Source organism: Eschscholzia californica, unplaced genomic scaffold, assembly GCF_041429995.1.
Source record: "Eschscholzia californica isolate CP2 unplaced genomic scaffold, dmEscCali1.0.p SCAF_5, whole genome shotgun sequence".
Classification (NCBI taxonomy): domain Eukaryota; kingdom Viridiplantae; phylum Streptophyta; class Magnoliopsida; order Ranunculales; family Papaveraceae; genus Eschscholzia; species Eschscholzia californica.
In genome coordinates, this window is record NW_028238472.1 from 33,337,157 (window position 1) to 33,355,347 (window position 18,191).

At 36.7% G+C, this 18,191-nt stretch overlaps 1 protein-coding gene and 1 long non-coding RNA gene across 13 annotated transcripts; one reads left to right on the forward strand and one right to left on the reverse strand.

Moving 5' to 3' along the window:
• The first annotated feature begins 307 nt into the window (after positions 1–307).
• On the forward strand, positions 308–2,484 carry LOC147538712 (uncharacterized). Its single transcript, XR_015226420.1, has 3 exons — positions 308–439; positions 1,082–1,148; positions 2,215–2,484. It is a non-coding gene; the product is annotated as an uncharacterized LOC147538712 (long non-coding RNA).
• Positions 2,485–9,968: 7,484 nt separating this feature from the next.
• LOC147538713 (uncharacterized) lies at positions 9,969–17,738 on the reverse strand. Of its 12 annotated transcripts, none has more exons than XM_086640689.1 (10): positions 17,599–17,738; positions 14,179–14,239; positions 13,315–13,422; positions 12,631–12,744; positions 12,428–12,533; positions 11,682–11,870; positions 11,173–11,311; positions 10,804–11,081; positions 10,399–10,479; positions 9,969–10,307 (listed from the first exon to the last, which is right to left on the reverse strand). In XM_086640689.1, the coding sequence occupies exons 3-10, from the start codon at positions 13,327–13,329 to the stop codon at positions 10,240–10,242; spliced, it is 990 nt and encodes a 329-aa protein (XP_086496815.1). In that variant the 5' UTR covers positions 13,330–13,422; positions 14,179–14,239; positions 17,599–17,738; the 3' UTR covers positions 9,969–10,239. The 12 variants fall into 12 exon arrangements, with proteins under 12 accessions (XP_086496815.1, XP_086496813.1, XP_086496812.1 ...); XM_086640687.1 differs by having other exon boundaries at positions 10,399–10,488; XM_086640686.1 differs by having other exon boundaries at positions 10,399–10,476; positions 11,173–11,338.
• Positions 17,739–18,191: the final 453 nt, after the last annotated feature.

Consider the following 18,191-nt stretch of genomic DNA (forward strand, 5'->3'; position numbering starts at 1 on the left):
AAAAACAAATAAATGACTACGGTTAGAAGAGGGGCTATTTGGCAATTAGAAAAGGTCAAATTGGGAGTTAAATGGTAATTGATGAAGGTTGAATTATTAAGGTATAGTTATGGGGGGCCTTTCTTATGATCTATATACAAGTCAGGGACTGAAACGTAAATTGTGTCACATGGCCACTTAAAATTTTGACACATGTTCACCAAACCCATTTACACCCCCACGTCCCTAGCACCTGACCCCACTTTGAAAAGCCTTTCCTTATCCCCATTTTAAACCCCACTTGAAAGCATTCCTTTGCCCCTTTTTTAACCCACCAAAACCAGAGAAGGATGAGACTAAAATAAATTGGCCGTGAGGTGTTTAGAGAATTTAGTGGTTCTGACTTCTTTGGTCGATTCTTTCGCGGTGGTTCGTCGGAATTCAACGAAACTTGTTCCAGGTAATTCCATTCGACTTGTTCTACATATTTATCCGTTCAGAATTTTGAATTTCGTCCGAATTTGGTGGTTTTGTGATAGCTATTTCGTATACTGTATCGTTGTACTAATTTCATTTGGGATCGAAATTTGGAGCTATTTAGACGATTATTATTCGACTTCTTCTAATGGTTTATGTTCAGGATCATGTTTAGAATGTTATGGACTATTTTGGGGTGACCATATATAGACGGGGTGCTCCCGAATTATTTTACGGCTCGAATTTCATATTTGGACTAGTTTTTGGAATGAATTGGAATAGAGATGATTACCAGAATTTTGTCGTATTCATATAAATGGACAATTTCGGTTATAGATTTATATTATAAAATTCATTATATGATTTGTCAGCTTATGAAGACTCTAAAATGAAAAATAGAGTTTTTGGAAAATTGGTTAGTTGGTTTCTATGCATTTCAAGTATTCAATGGACTTGGTTATGAAAGTTAGAGATCGATTCGACAGATACTTGAAGTCTTCCGAATTTAGCGAATTTGCTTTTAAGTTTTCATGGTTTTGTTTTAATGATTCTTTTTATTTACGAAGGTTCTTAGTATAAGAACCTAATGTTTCTTTTCGGTTTTGGTTATTCTTCCTTATCCCAGAGTATGTGAATGAGGAGGATTAAGGTCGTCTGGTAGGTGGGAGGTCTTTGGTGATGCAAGGACTGAGGTAGGGGTTCTGAATCCTTTATCCAGCATGGTTTTATAGATAATGAATATGCTAGATTCCATAGTTATATATGCGCCATTATAACTAGAGTTCAGGTAGCATGAAACTCGATTTATGTGATGAACTGAAATATGCTTGAAATGTTTTGATGCGATATGAGAAATGTTTTCGAACTGATTTTACGATGATTGTGAACTACTGGGGATTTTCTTGTATGTACCCGACTGCGGATTATGTCAACCTACGGGCACGTAGCCATTGAGGGTAGGATGACATGTGGACACGGTTGTGACCCGTGTGAGACCGGTGAGGTGGGCGACACTAATCATGAGACCTGTGGGAGTAGAGTGCTTCACTTGCTGGCCATTGGTGCTCGTGCCTCCAGTTCGAGGCTCAGGGACGTACTCCTGACCGCTCGTCTGGGAGGTGACATTGATTGGGAATCCCTCTGCTTTGTGGCGATATGACTCTTGGTTGTTCCACTTCCGTGTTTGATAAGATAATGAATCGAATGAGAATGTGGTTTTGATATACGAATGAAACTGATTTTAAAAGATCGCATTAGATGCATGACAGGGTACCGAAGAGAATGAGGTTCAGGCCCTTCCATTGTAATTGGTGGACGGCTCTCTTATTCGAACTCGGTGATCAGAAAAACGTATTTAGATACTTAAGCTATATATGTATCATGAGGTAAACTCTTCAATGATTGCGGAGTCCCTTAGTGGGAGAGGGACTTACCGGCTAGGGGTAAGTCTCTTTCTCGAGGAGACGTAGTGCATTAGCTAGTGCCATAAATGGGCTGGTACTATCTAGCGCACTCTAGGTTCTCCTGAGGTACTCTCCTCTTATTGGGAGCGCACCATGGGTGGGCAGCTAATCACTGCTATTGCTTGCTAGATTAAGGAAAATGGTTTTGTATGTAGTATATACTGTAACTGGTTTGATAACTCGTTTTGTCATGATGTTTACAACTTATTAAAGGAACTTTTGAAAACGTGATGGGTTTTGGATTGGTCTTCTACCAGAATAACTCGTGTCAGTGAGTATTCTGACCCCCTACCAGTTGTCAGTGTGCAGGTTCTTGATTGTAGCCTCGAGGCGGAGTGTGTATTCCAGCCGGTGATCTTGTCTGACGAGGCTAGCAGGGTTATGTCGTTTTATATGATTTTTCGTTATTTTCAAGTTATGTATTTAACGCAGAAACCAAACTCTAATATGTATATACGTAAAACTTAGAGTTGTTCATAAGTTGTATCGGTGTTGTATGAGGCGTTTGTATGTTTGTGGTTCGGGTTTCGACCCGAAACTGAGTTGAGTTTGTTTAGCTTCCGCTCGATAGTTTATTTCTTTGTGTATGCGAATGTATGGTTTGCATAACAGGTTTTACAGGTGCGACCGGTTCGATTTACAGAGGAGATTCTGTCGGATTTCTGTCTCGTCTGTGAATTGTCGGGGCGTGGTCGTGTCTATTTTGGGGCACGGGGCGTCACAAGCTTTCTCCTCCCTTTTGTCTCAGATCCAGAATAAGCTTTCTAAATGGCAAACTAATCTCTTATCCCAAGCTGGTCGCTCGGGAGTTATCTGATGTGACACGAAAATGTCACATTTAAGGAGCCTAACTTAGACTAATTAGTCCTTTTCGAGTGTTATCAATAACTTTTTATGTGTTTTTCTTGTTTAGGTACCATATTTGGAATAAAGAACTTAATTCGGAATAAAGGGAGCGAATTATCAATATCATTTCATGTGCCCAAAACGAGAGAAAAAGACTTCAAGCAAATCAAATGAGAAGAGGAGTCAAAGACGAGTCCAACGGTGAAAACGGAAGTCAATTCCGAGTTCGGACGGGGAAGTTGTGAAAGAAAGAAGTCAAGGTTCGGTTTTAAAACAAGGATTCCATAAAGGCACTCCTTGGATTTCTAGTTGAGAAGCCCACAACCAAGCCCAAGAGCCCAAAGAAGAATGGCAAGGAAATATTATATGAGCACCCTCTCTTTATGGACTCAGGTTTGAGTCAAAGTCAAGTCTTGACCCAGGGTTTGAGTCAAAAAGGAGGGGGTCATCACTATTCATCTTCTTCATTACACAAGTTTTAGAGAGAAGGGCTAGGGTTTTGGTGTTCATCATCAAAAGCTAGGTTTGGTTTAGAGAAGCTAGAGAGGGGAGATCCGGCCAAGCTTGGCCGGCATTGGAGCAGCTCGGGTGGGGCAAAAATCGAGGCAGGAGCAAGCACGGGAGCTGCTAGCAAGGTTCCGGCCAGCAGCAGCTCGGGATTCACGGCAAGGGACGCGCGTACGGCAGCAACAGCATAGAGCACAAGGGACAAGCGTGGAAGCAACCCGAACAACAGCAGCTCGGGATTTGCTGATACTCTTCACGGGATGGTCTCAAATCGCAAAAGCAGCTCGGGTTCTTACCTTCATAGCTCGGGACGGCTTGGAACATGCTCGGAACAGCAGCATTAAGGCCGAGAGGACTAGTGTTTACCCGGATTTCCATGTTTGTTTGAGTTGGCCGGACCTAACTCTTTCATTTGGCCGGATTCTTCAAGCCGTCTTGGTTGGAAAAGTTAGGGTTTCTACTCCCCATGTCATTTGCCTTGTTTCTCTTGTGTTTGATTTGGTTTTGGGCTAGAAATTGTAGAGAGAGAAAGCTAGGGTTTAGCTTTAATGGAGGTTAAGTTCTAAATGGAGAAGATGATGATGGTCGCTATGGGGAACCCAGAATTTGCTAAGGGGAGATCGGCTGAACCTCAACTACTCAAATTTTCCGACGAACCTAGCCTCGAACCACATCGAAAAAAGGGGGATTTTCTCTTCATCTTCTTTTCATTTGTTATTTATTCAACATTTTAGCTAACTCTCGTGTGTCGTTGATGAGATGAAATGTGATGAATTTGTGATTATCTATGTGATGATTTAATGTTTTGATAATAAATTGATGTTCTCTTATTTTGATTACTTGTTTCAATCGTTTTTCATGTGTCTTATCAAGTATTTCGCATAGTTAATTGATTAGGCAAGGTGATCGATATCGACCGTAGTCTAGATTCAAATTTCATGTGTCTTGTCATGCACTTCACATAGTTAGGCGACTAGACGACATTTTCGATGATTCGGTTTTAATCGTTTAGGAAGTTTGTTTGACTAAGTATTATCTCCGGACATACGTAGTGCTTATGAACGTCCACCTTAGGAATCGAGACTAGATTTACATCAATCCATTCGATTGGACCGTACATAGTTGTTAGTCCACCACATCGGATTCTCGGACTTCGACACCTCTCTTACTTGTTGTTCCCCGACTCTTGTTCCTCCGAACTCTTCTCTCAAATCTCTCTCGCCCTCTTACATTGATATTTTAGTTTGTTTTACTTACTTTATTCTCTTCTTATTGCTTATTCGATTATAAACCTCATATTACCTTCTTTTATTTTCGCTTTTGTCTAAGTAAGCCTTTAATATCTAGACCGAGGGATAAGACCCTTCGATATCCAAACTACCTTCCTATCCTTGGATCGACTCCGGTTTTACCGGTTACTACTTGATACCTCCGCTTGGGTGTGCAACCTTTCCGGGTGCATCATTATCTCCACTATTGCAACAACCGTTCCCCGATACCAAATGCAATGTTTCGCCCTTCTTAAAGGCCTCAGCAACAGCATTGAGTCCCTCCAAAGGTCCTTCTAATGGGGAAAATCGAAAACCATCCATACTATTAACTGGTCCTCCATTTGTATTCCGCACAAATCGGGAGGATTAGGTATCTGCATGACTACGTCATCTCGATAACCAAGCTTTTCTGGGAAAGTTGGTTTGGCTCATAATTAGCCTCAGGCTCTTTGGGTGAAAATTCTTAAAGCTAAATACTTCCTGAAAGAACCTAAACCCGCACCCCCCAAAGATCATCACTCCTAGATCTGGAAATCTATCTACAAACACTATAATCAGGTGTAAGGATTAATCTTCTGGGATGTTAATCAAGGCACGCACATTGGTATCTGGCATGGTTATTGGATTCCTGATCATCCCCCTCCCATTCATAATCAATAATAATACGTGCAACATAAATTTAATTAATCAGTGTTTTACTAACGATATTGCTAATGCCACTCTTAGCATTCACCTGCAGGGAAAAAAAGATGATACAGTCAGATGACCATTAACGAAATCAGGTAAACACACGATAAGTTCTATGTAGCATAACCTCCGAATTACAGGAAATACTAATCATAACCATAGGCTCAACTGGAATTTCATCTGGAATATGAACACGACTCTTAGAATAAAGCTTTTTCTATGAAAATGTTGCACAAATAGCTTACCAGTTCGAGGAAAGATTGGTAAATTTGTGAGGTCGGGGGTTCAAGGCACACGCTGACAATTCAAAAAAAAGATTGGTAAAGCTTTTTCTAATCATAACCAATGGGGATCGATCCATTAGCAATCAAACAAGCAGATTGAAGAAATCCTTAAACTCAAAGACAACTTCTCCAACATTATCTTCTCTTACACACCGAGACAAAATAACAAGATGGCGGATTCGTTGGCTAAATGGAGCAGGAAAAACAAAGAGCGTCTCAACAACTTTACAACTTTGGGGCCTGTTTAATTTCCATACGATGTTTTGTTATTTCGTGTATAGTGACTTTTACTATGGAAGGATTACGGTGAAGTATTAAAAATGACCAGTATGATGAATATTTTTATTTATTAGTCTCAATGTACAATTCAAATATTTAATGAATTTTAGGCTACTGATTACTGTTCAGTAATATTTGTAATAAGGAACAAATTTATTCCGAGATGTTGCTTCGTCTATATTGTAGTTCAAAAACAATTGATATAGACTTCTTGCTACGCCCGCTCTGCGATTGAAATCGATATAGAATTTTTGTTACACCTGAACTGTAATAAAGAGAAAATTGATATGGGTATTTTCATATAAAAATGATGTAACAAAAAATATTAGCTTAGGTCATTTTGCTACGACTTGTTGTAAGTAAAAAGTACCAATGGTCATATTGTTTCAAAATAATTTCATCTTTTGTTATGGGGTAGGTGTAACAAAAAGTTTGTCATTAGTTATGGAATCCAGAGGCGTAGCAAATAATTCGTCACAAATACTATTTGTTACGAGACTTTCAACTACGGGTTTTTACACATTTGTTATGGTTCGCGGCTGTAGCAAAAACTGGTCTATTTTTTTAGTGTCATGAAAGTTTACATTATGATCCACAAGGTGTAGGATTCACTGCGACTCCTTTTTATAATTTTGGAGAGCTGCTAAGATGAATTAATCCTAATTAGTATGGTAAAAACTCTTAATCTGAATATCTTTTGTAAAATTAATCCTAATAGTTTAAATCTATTTTGCAATAATCTTAAATTTAATCTTAAATTTTTTTTTTCTCTCAAGTGGTGGACATGAAGTAGGTAGAGGCAGGGGGATCTACCCAAGGGCACCACATGCCCAAAGAAAACATTCCATACGATGTCTTTTTTAATCCAAGTCTTTCTAACCCAACTTAAATCGAAGGCCCATTTGACCACCACTAACCTATCAAATACCCATTAATTTGACCCCCACTCACCTATGTAAGCCTCACGTATTACACCTTAAGAACCACTATTTCACCTTTTAGTCTCCAAGCCCAGGGTCGGCCCTGTGGGCAAGCGCGCAAAGGCTTGCTTCCGACCGCCAGGGCCAAGGAGCCTCACAGGAAGGCTACTTTAGCTCAATTGATTGAAAGAACGGTAAAGAGTAAGGTAACCCGTGGACAACCGTTTTTCTTATATGGACAACTATCTTATGTGGACAACCAAAATAATTAATTTTTTTATATGGACACCAGTTTCTAAGGGGACAACTCTGTATTATTTTCACTCAAGTCCTCTTAGAATTAGATGTATTATTTTAACACCTCCTTCTTTTCTAATAAACCCTAAGTAAGTTTGGTCTTCTACTACTTCATCTTCATCATCAACCCAAAATTCTAGAGAGAGAATTTTTTGGAGAAGATTATGACATCAAACAAAGGGAAGGGAATTGTTGAAGGATATTCCTAACCAGAAAGATCAGATCTAAAAACCCTAAAAACCGTTTAACTTTTAAAACTTATAAATCAAAAATTTCAAAACCCCAGATTTTTTTACAAACAAGTAGAGTTGCTCGTGCTTCGTAAAAAAAAAAAAAAAATTCTGACTTGCCAATTTATTCGTAGATTTCCTACGAAAATTTGGCAAGACAGAAGGAAACTTGCCACGAAAATCTAGCATATTTTCGTAGATTTCCCACGAAATTCTGGGAATTTCTTCTTCACTTAGCTTTTTTGCCTTGAAATCGTTTACTATTCTTTCAAGCTACCCAAGCGAAAATATAAAATAAAATTAAAAAAGTTAGAGTTTTATCTCATCAATGCAGGGTTTGATTAAAATCTATCTAGGATTTGATAAAATAACAAAGGGAAGTAGTAGAAACTATAGTTCACTTGAAAACAAAGAGAAGTGATAGAAACTATAGTTTACTAAAAAATAAGGGAAGTGGAGATTGATGAGTTTTATCTTCTTCATTCATCAAGGGTTTGATAAAAAACAAAAAGAAGTGGTAATAACTATAGTTTACTTTTAGTAGCAGTACAAGAATAAGAAGAAGGAAGAAGAAGAAGATGATGAAGAAGAAGACAACTTAGGGTTTCAATTTTGAACTATTGTTTTGTTAATGGTCCACAAGTTAGTGACTGTTAGTATTTAAGACTTTATGGAGTTGTACCCTTATTAAATCAAAGTCAACTAAGTCAAGCATAATTGACTCGTAACGGGCCTGAAAATAGTTGTCCATATAAAAAACAGTTGTCCACGTATTGGCCACCAAAAGCTTTGAAAATGAGTAGTGGAATTTATTTTATACTTAAATTATATGTGAAATTTTTTTTTTTTTTTGTTAAAATACTCTAAAATTTGTTATATCAATACTTCAGTATAAATGTATGTTATTTGGTCAACTATTGTGGCCTAATTGATCGATAATTTTGACATAAATTCTAAAATTCCGGAGGTCTCAGAATTGATTTTTAGAAGAAGTGATTTCATGGTTTATTGAATTTGGGTTAACGATATAAATAACATAGTTTAGTTTTAGGCCACAATCTAATTAGATTCTTATACCCGTTCTTGTAAGAGTTTAAATTTGACAGTTATTGTGTTTATCACATCTTTAGTGTATTAACGTCATTGTAATGACTACGGTAGATCATAGTCAATTTCTGGAGAAGAAAAAGATCAAGAAAAATAGAATTGTTATTTTAGAAGGGAGATTAGTGCACTTTATATGCGTAAATAACGTTATCAGATATGTAAGAAAATTATATATAAAAAAAACATAATATATTTTTGCCATCTATAAATGGATCTCCTCTTAATAGTAGGATCTCCTCTTAATAGTAGTTGACATAACCTCCCGTTAGGAGAAAATGTTTGTGTGCTCAAAGTAGTTAAAAGTTTGTAAGTGTGTCTTGAACTACTATTCAGCGGGTCAACAACATTTCTGATGAGGACAAACATCATCAAATGTTGTTTTACTATCTTGATAATGTTTGAAATAGAGTCGTAATTCGGTTTAAAAAATTTAAAGGTATGAGATTAGAAAATAGTTATAAAGATGTAGAATAACACGAAAAATATATTTATTCGATCTTACTCGGTCGACGAGTAACATACATCCGCGTTAAGAGTGAGATTGTCAATGTCACATTTGCAAGTAACAAGCATGACCACATTTTTTGTTTTCATATTGTTTTAAAAAGTTTAAGATTTTTTTTTACCAATGCGTATATATATCCCCTCATATAATCATATGTAAGGGCACGTGCATAGGGTTCTCGGGTTCTCGACAATATCTACTTTAAAATTCAATTCAAACTCATAGGATCAAAAGAAAATTAGGTCTCGTTTAACAAAAAAAAAAGATTAGGTCAAGTTGATAGACTTATAAAGGACACAAGCATGGTAAAGTAAGGCACAACTTAGTGGGGGGATCGTGTGATCTTTTCCCTTCCTCATATCATGTAGTAAGATTTCATCGTTTTCATATATTACCACATATTGTGGGAGTTAACAAATATATAATTTGGGAAAACAGATAATTTGATCTTGATGATATAATTTTAATGAAATTAATGGCCAAGCTGGCTCTTTTTTTTTGAGTTATCATCTTCTTCTAATCTTAAATTAAAACAAAAAAAATGATCTTTTGATATTTACTTTAGGGGTGCCCAATTAATCCATAGAAAATTGAAATAAGCTGCACATGAATGATAAAGCATAAAAAATGACTTGTGAGAGGCATAAATTTTTCTTCTACCATGTTTAAGACTCGGAGTTTATCTATTGTGACGAATCAGTGACATGAAATAATTTTTTTTTAATCTTCTTATTATTTTAAATAATTCATTTTTAAGTATTTTTCTCTAATTTTTAATTTTTTTGTTTTTTTTGTGTTTATCTTTTTGAAATTATCTTTCTTGAAATAATATCACATTTTAATTCATAGTCGAAATCTAATAATTCATATTCGAAATTTAAAATCAAAATTTCGCACACGTACTTTACACGTATATTATTTTGATTCGGGAGCCCCTGCTGGGAACCCAACGTTGGAATTGAGCAAAGTCCCGAGGCTCCCAAAATTCAGGGGCTCCCAAAATTGGAAGCCCGAGCCCCCACATTGGAGTTGCCCTAACATCAAGAAATAAACTCTCAAGCTCCCAAAAGTAAACAAACAACTATATTATATGTTCAATAATCTACGTAGAAACAATTTAAAAACTAAATTTAGGTTTTGAATTAAAAAAAAAATCACGCCACCTTCAAAATTTCCACTACTTTCAGTTTTTATCTGCAACATAAACCTACTTCAAAACAGAGTTCTTAAAAAACTTCAGTGAACATATCATCATCACCATTACCATGAAACAGAGAGAGGACTAGCAAAACTGAAGTTGCAGAAAACCAGGCAACTAAACTTCTATACTGTTGTTTCTTTTGTTTGCTTCTTTAAGATCTTCGCTTTTGGAATTTGCCTTTCACTGTCATCTCCCATTCTCCGCAACGGGTCGAGAGCCCCGCTCGGGGACAACATCAAGATAGTTTTCCGTACCTGATAGATGAAAGATGAAGCCATTGTTAACGCGGCCATATCGTACGACAATAAAACACAAATAAAAAAACAGAGGAACAATTCAGTTTACCTATATCCTCAAGCGATAGAGAATCCAACATAAAATCTGAAGTGAAAGGGAAATAGGGAGGAGGATAATTGCCCAATGCTTCTGGGACATATGAAATCAGCCATAGTTAGAATTATAAACAAAAGTACCCCTTAATTTTCCAATCAATGTTAATGTATGAAGTATAAGCAGTATCATTTTTTATTCTTAGGTATGCCTTATTACTGCTAACTTCCTATGGAAACTAGAGTTAATAAGAAGAGAGCCCGTTCTAAGGGTTTACCAATTTGGTTACTGAAGAAATGAGAACATGATCATTGAAAGAAGTAAACATTCTCGTGAAGTCATTAGCTGAAAGAATGTCGAGGATCAAGAAACTAAACTTCAATTGGTGCCAGTTCAAAACACAAAGTAAGAGAAATTTACCTGGAAAGTTTGATAAATCTGCTGGTAGAACTGGGGTACGGAAATTCAAAGGGTTATGGGCAAAATGTCGAAAGGAATCACTACCATTTATGCCCCCATAATCTGATCCCAACTGCATCTCTACGGGATTTGTTACATTGGATGTAAATGCTGTGTCAAATACCGATACACCCATATTCATTTCTGATGTATCTGATCGAGTGATCGGAAGCTGTCCGTTGGGTGCTACTGATGCAGGAGGACCCATGACCATCTCTGACATACTGTCCATTTCCATACTGTGAAGGACACAAAAGAAGTTGTAGTTGAGAAATTTCCATTCCCCTAGTGCGAAAAAGGTGAGGGCTTAAGAGATAACAGCATTCTTACTTGCTCCAAGAATTCATCCTATCTGGATAGAAATTGTCAGGTGTAGGGATTCCATTGACCATATGATAGCTTGAAGGCATGTCATTCATGTAATCAAAATGGCAATTTCTGCTTGGCGGGAATGAAGCCGGCTGCAGTACTGGGAACACCATAGGTAAGTTGTTAACTGCATTGAATAAGAGTGGTAGAGCTGATATAGGATAATAAGAACAGAAATAGCTTTACATGTATAAAACCTGAACTACACCAAATGACGAAACAACACCTGGCTTTTGATTATAAAAGAGACAAGAAACTTTGGGTTCAGCATAGCTTCTATGGGGCATAGCTCTAATTCAATGAAAACTGCAAGCTAAAGGAAAAAAATTGATTCCCAGATATGGAACTTTTTGGAAGAATTGAGGGAATTTGGTCGTATTCTAACTATTGTAGCCTAACAATGGCTCGATTATGTGCTTTTTCTCAAATAAAAATTTAAAAACAGTAAAATTTTGGAAGAGAGAGATCACCATGCATAGGTTGAATCCCATTCTGCAATGAAGGTAATGGAAAGTTAGGTAGTTCTGGCTCTGGATACATCATGAGTCGGTGTTGACGCTCAAGCACACTATTGAACAAGAGGATCTGTTTCTTAAGGTTTAGCCTTGCGTAATACGCCCTGAAAAACTCAGCATTATCCTGTTCCATTCCCTTCCACACTTACTCAAACAAAGACAAAAAGAGGATTGTCAGACAACGATATTGGCACTTTAAATGTTCTTTATAAAGAGTAGAATTGAGCATTATCCTTATCTCTCAATTGGTTAAACTATCAACTATTCGATCGGAATTTCACTGTTACCAAATCCGCAATTTATTAGTCATAAATAGATGGAGACTTCCAATTGTAAGTAATCAACAATGAAACTTCATACGCAAGCTACAGACTTAGGTTCTTGAATTCATTCGAAGAGCTTCAACGATTACATACATCCAGAGGACCTGAACTGAAGTATACAACTAAATACAGACGGACACACACACTTTCTTTTTTTGGAGAAAGACAAAAATATTGATTGAAGGAAGTTACAAAAAGATATCATATACAAATAAAGACTACGGGTACCTACACAATGGTAAAAATAGCTTACCGATTACGAGTGAAATCTCTAAAAAGAAAAGTTTCCAATTTTTGCTCTTTGCCCAAAAATAAACTAGCGAAATAATAAAGGCAACGCAAAGGTGTCATAACTCATCAGAAACAGAGTTCGCATACCTATAAAAGTAATTTCAGGATCTATTTCACTACGATTATGTAGTGTCTTTACCGCTTCATCCATGTTCATATATAACTTTAGACAACGTTCTACCAGTGTACGGACCTACAACAACCAAATGAACCGAAACTAGGAGATGAGAACTCGAGAAGGGCCCATTTGAGCTCACATTCCAGAAAAAATTAATAAAAGACTGCCTTACAAGTGTAATATGTTTGTCGGAGTCTGCCACGGGTGTGTCGGTTGCAATATTATTGTGTTCCTCACCTTGAGCTGTTTCGGGCATAGTTGATGGTTCTTGTTGAAGCTCTTTTCTCTTTAGATACATGACACAAATGTAAGAAAAATAAGGAAACATTAGGAATAATTACACTATCTCCTAATGATCACAAATTGAAGACTCATTGCAATATAAATTGACTGGGTTTGTGGTCAAATAAACAAGAGAACCAAGACTTCCTTAGACACATTTGCCTAACAATATAACAAGTAAGATAGTTCAGACTTTTTAGTTTAAAAGCTCAGATATATCATATTTAAATCTACTATTCTAATACATAAGCGGTGTGCCTTTTAACTCGTTCTAGATCTCTAACAAATGCTACATTTCCAATATGTTCTAATACATACGTCCTCAAAGTTGAGGAGTTCTCTAGCTATTCAATATTTCTAACGCACTCTAATCCATTGGTCCTCGACTTCTGCTAGCTCTCTAGTAAATGAATGTTTCTAGCTTATAGGATATCGACTCATAATAAAATCTATAGAAACGTGAAAACCCTCACCCACTTTTGATGAGAGAGAAAGTAAAAAAATCAATACATAAAGATTTGAAAGAAAATCATGATTTTTGAGTAGAGAACGATAATGTGTCATAGTTAAGTACCTTTAAGGGTTTCATCTCGATTTAACAATGGTGCACTTATCACTCTCTTTATTTAAATGGCGCACTTATCATCTCTTAGTATAAATGTTTCTTCTCCAATGAAATCATCTGTTAAGACAAAAGCGCTGACACTTTTTTGTCACAGTCTAGTGAAGTCCAAGTAAAATTCAAGTATAAATTAGAAAGTTATATTGGGGAAAGAATAGTGAAAGATTCCCTTCCTTATCGCCTTTCCGACTCATATATATCAAAAGGAATTAAAAGAGACAGGAAAAAAAAAAGAACCCGACATCTAATCGACATTGGCGTTGTCTTTGAAGTAGAAACTAGGAAGTGCTAAATATTAACGAAATCTACATTACACTATTACATACAAAATAGTAAACAATAAAAGTAACATGTCAAGTTGCAAATATAAAATTAAAATAAATAAAACAACATACACCAATCTCTTTTTTTTGTAATGGACTACAAGAGTCATCATTACAAGCTATCCTAAGGGGCCTAAAGTCCATTCAAACTAGATCTACTTTATTTATATCCAATTTCAATAAATTGCACTTCGAGGGGATCGAACCTGGGACCTCCGTGTTGTGGAGTGGGTGCCCAACCACTACAGCAAGAGGCTGATGAGGTGGTTGACTAATAACAACAGTCTTAATCACTAACAAGTTTGTAGTTAATTAACCAAATGGACAAGAGAAATAGTTGAGTATTGCATAATTAAATATGCAGATAAACCTAAAGATCACTAATAAGCTTGAGTATAGCATATAAAGTTCGGGACTAGGGTTTATAATGCCACACATAAACTAACCCTGAATTTATAAAACAATCAAAAGAAAAATAAGATGTTCTAATTACCTTCATAGAAGACTCTTAAACTCTTTCCAGTCACAACTCAGTGTCAACGAATTCAGAAGCCCTAGCTTATTTCAAGAAAACTCAATCAGTATAAAATCAAAATTAAAAAATCTAATACATATTCAAATAGTACAGTAAAACTAACGATAAACTAACTGTAAGAACTTCTCTACTTATCCACTGGAAGAACTTGAACTAGTAGCATTATAATTCAAGAACTTTCTCTCACTAAAAATCTAATAAACTTTGGGGTGTCAAGAAATTAAAAGTTGAGGATTTGTTTGGGCTGAATTCCGATTCATGAGTTGAAATTCAGAATATTGCGAATGTGAAGAAGGGAGGGTTTTTAGAGAAAGAAAAAGAGGATAAAAAAGAGAGGGTCCCTTCGGTTTATAAATTCGTTACTATTTCTAACCTAGTTAATTATGAGGATTAAGGACTGACCAGCGCTGCTGTTGGAGGAGAAAGGATTAACCACCTCCAATTCGCGGATGATACATTATTCTTTATAGAGGAGGATGGCAATCAACTAAGGACATTGAGAGATATCCTTATATGGTATGAGATATCCTCAGGACTCAAGGTGAACATGATGAAGTCATATATCTACAGTGCTACCAAGATAGGTGACAAGAATATGAATCATGAGATGATAAAGGAATTTGGATGCCAGGTAGGCTGTCTACCCACCTCATATCTTGGACTACCTCTGGGAGAAAGATACAAATCAAAGAAGCTATGGGATCCTGTTCTTGAGAAGGCCAACAAGAGGTTAGCTGCATGGAAAGGTCAATTCTGTCCAAAGGTGGCAAAATCACCCTACTGAAGTCAGTACTTCAGGCTCTCCCCACCTATTACCTTTCACTTTTTTCAATTCCAAAAGGGGTACTCAAGCTAATTGAGAATAAGATGTGTTCTTTCTTATGGAATAACACTATGAACCAGAAAAGTTTACATTGGATGAAGTGGAAGCAGGTTATCACGAGTAGAAGTAAGGGAGGCATGGGGGTTAAAAACTTGGCACACATGAATCAAGCTCTTCTTACCAAGTGGATGTGGAGGATGGACCATGAGAATGACCAACTTTGGCAAAAGATTATTCTCAGCAAGTACGGTAGGAGCTATAACGATTGGGTCATTAAGTGCAAAAAAACAACTTTTGGGTGTGGATTTTGGAAAGGCATAACGGCCAATTTAAAGGATTATCATAGCCTTACTAAGTGGAGCCTGGGTGATGGTTCTAGGATCCAATTTTGGACGGATATATGGTTGGGGACAGAAACTTTGCAAGTTACCTTCCCTGACATTTATAGGTTAGCTACGAGACCAAAAGCCACTGTGGCAGATGTTTTCAACAATAGTAGTAGAGCCTGGGACATCACAGTCAGAAGGAACTTGAACGATTGGGAGCTCCAACAGTATGTTCACCTACTGCAAGTTCTCCAAGATGCAAGCAGGAAGGAAGGTCTGGATACGCGAGTATGGCGCGTCGAGGAGAAAGAACCACTGTCAGTCTCGAACTGCTATAAGAGAATGGATAATGATGAGAGACTGCTTGAGCCATGTGCCTCAAAATATGCTTGGCTCAAAACCCTACCTCCTAGGGTAGGTTTCTTTATGTGGGCAATTCTGGTTCGCAAAGTTCCCACGGTGGATGCCCTGAAAAGAAGAGGCTTCCAAATCCCTAGCAGATGCGTCCTTTGTAAACAAGAGGAAGAATCGATGGAGCACCTGTTCCTTCATTGTAAGGTGGCATCTAATTTATGGAGATTCTTCATCAAGTCCATGGCAGGCCAATGGTGCATACCCAATTCCATCAACCATATGGTAACCCAATGGGACGGTCTTTTTAAAGAAAAGGACAGAAGAGAGGTTTGCCAACTCGTTCCTGCAGCAATTATATGGAGCATATGGAACGATAGGAACAATAAGATTTTTAAAGAAAAGAACCTCAACTCTTCAGTTGATATTGAAGATGTTAAAGAAACAATCTTTGCTTGGATTAGGAGAATAGACAAGTTTAAGAATGTATCTTATCTTGTTATGCAGTGGGATACATGGATGATGTGAGACATTATCCTAAGTATCCTACCTACTTGTACATAGTTTTCTTTCATTAATATATTCATTCTAACTTTCAAAAAAAAAAGGCTGTGTGGGCTAACCTATCCCAAATCCGTTTTTTTTTTTTTGGAGAAATAGACTACCATATTGGGCAACCAAGTTTTGACTATTGGGTTTTCTTATTGCCCTAGGAAAACATGGGATTTGTATTGATATGGCAGCCTTAGAGCATCTCCAGTTCAACACTCAAAAGAATCTCTATTCATCCCTTGCTCCTAAATTTAATTGTAAGATATTCTGATGGTTGTGATGGTTTATAGTCGTGTTACATGAGTTTCTGTATCGACCACAGCTTTCTAATGGGCCAAATATCTCTAGTGTGATGTTTGTCTTCAAATAAGAAACACATTTATCTAAGTTTTGTCAATGATCTGAATCTCTAAAAGTGCTAACATGTCCATGAGATCGTGCCGAGTGATGATCTTATAGTTTTTTTGTTATTTTTTTTCAATGTTAAATTTTCTGTCTATGCTTGTTTTATTTTTATTTATTTTTGTTGAAGTTTAGATGTTTGTTTTATAAAGGTCAGGGGCGGCCCCGGCCTAAAGCACCCAAAGCGGCTGCTTTGGGCCCCAACATAGGTAACGGCCTCTTCTTTGGGTTTAGTGAGCTGGTCTAATCTAAATATATATTGTTATAACTAAACTAACGACAAGATTGAGTCTATAGCTCAGTGGAGAAGGTCTTGATTTTTGTTATGATGGTCAAAGGTTTTCCGAATCCTTTCTGAAACAGAATTAGCTTTTGACCCAGAATCTCTTGAATAGAGTTCATCACTTTCCCCTAACCGTCTGTCGGTATTTATAGATGTCTCTGAACTCTAATCCTGAAACCTGACCAAATCAAGACATGCATGAATAGCGTGACGGGTTGAACACTAAACTATTGGAGTTCAAAGAAACTTCAACCATGAATTCAAGAAAGAAAAAGGATGCAATGAAAGATCAATGTTTACTTCAATCTCACAGAGGCACCCGTTAACGGGTTGAAACACCAAGAATAGTAGGGATGCTTAACTAACATAAGACAAATATGCTTTTTACACGTATAACATGGAAATCCACCTCTCTTAGCAGTTTCCTTCACTACAAATAGGGAGATGGAAACAAAACCCATTTAAGAAAACCTAGGTATATTTACCACTTCCAAGTTCCAAATATGGTTTTCTATATGATGTTTGGAACAGCTGAGCTTCCAATCAGCCATTGGCATAAGCTCGAAAGAAAAACTCAAGGATATATAGTATCGAAATAGAAACAGACTAAACAAGTAAGCATAAAGGTTAAAGGTAAATACCTTACAAACTTCTCATCTCTGAAATTCATGATATTAGCTTATCTCTGATATAACACCCTAACTATTTCAAGAATGAACCTTTGGGAACCCTCAAATATGAGTAGGATGATGCCACTTCATTATACACTTTTGAACTACTTAACATTAAGAGGCCCTGAAAAAAAAAACAATTTTAGGTTAAAACTTCATCCTCAAAATAAAAGTAACAAAAACAAAATTGCCCCCCTTCAGAATCATCAAATCCTAGAGACAGAAAGAGATTCAATTCTCAAGTTTCAATCTTTTTCGATCTAAGTTAAAGAAATTTCCTTAAATCTGAAAAGAAATATCAAACTAAGCATAAAACTCACAAACTAATATTACCAAACTGAAAACTTTTCTTCCCCAAATCTGACCATATTCTAGTTAGTGTTTCTAATGAACTAAAAATCAAGAAATAACTGAAGAAATTCAAGTACAACTAACAAAAAAAGCAAATCAAGTAATGGTGTGTTTGGTTGCAGGATTTCTAAGTAGGATTCCTATCAAAAGTGGAATTTGGTAGGAATCATGAATCCTTGGTCTGTTTGGCTACCAAGAATCCTAGGACTCTT

Excerpts from the sequence above, each read along its gene's own strand:
- LOC147538713 (XM_086640681.1), bottom strand. Across the intron at positions 11,082-11,172 it reads AGGATGAATTCTTGGAGCAA|TATGGAAATGGACAGTATGT; the intron begins GTAAGAATGCTG and ends TGTCCTTCACAG. Across the intron at positions 10,489-10,803 it reads AGATTTATCAAACTTTCCAG|ATGTCCCAGAAGCATTGGGC; the intron begins GTAAATTTCTCT and ends GGCTGATTTCAT.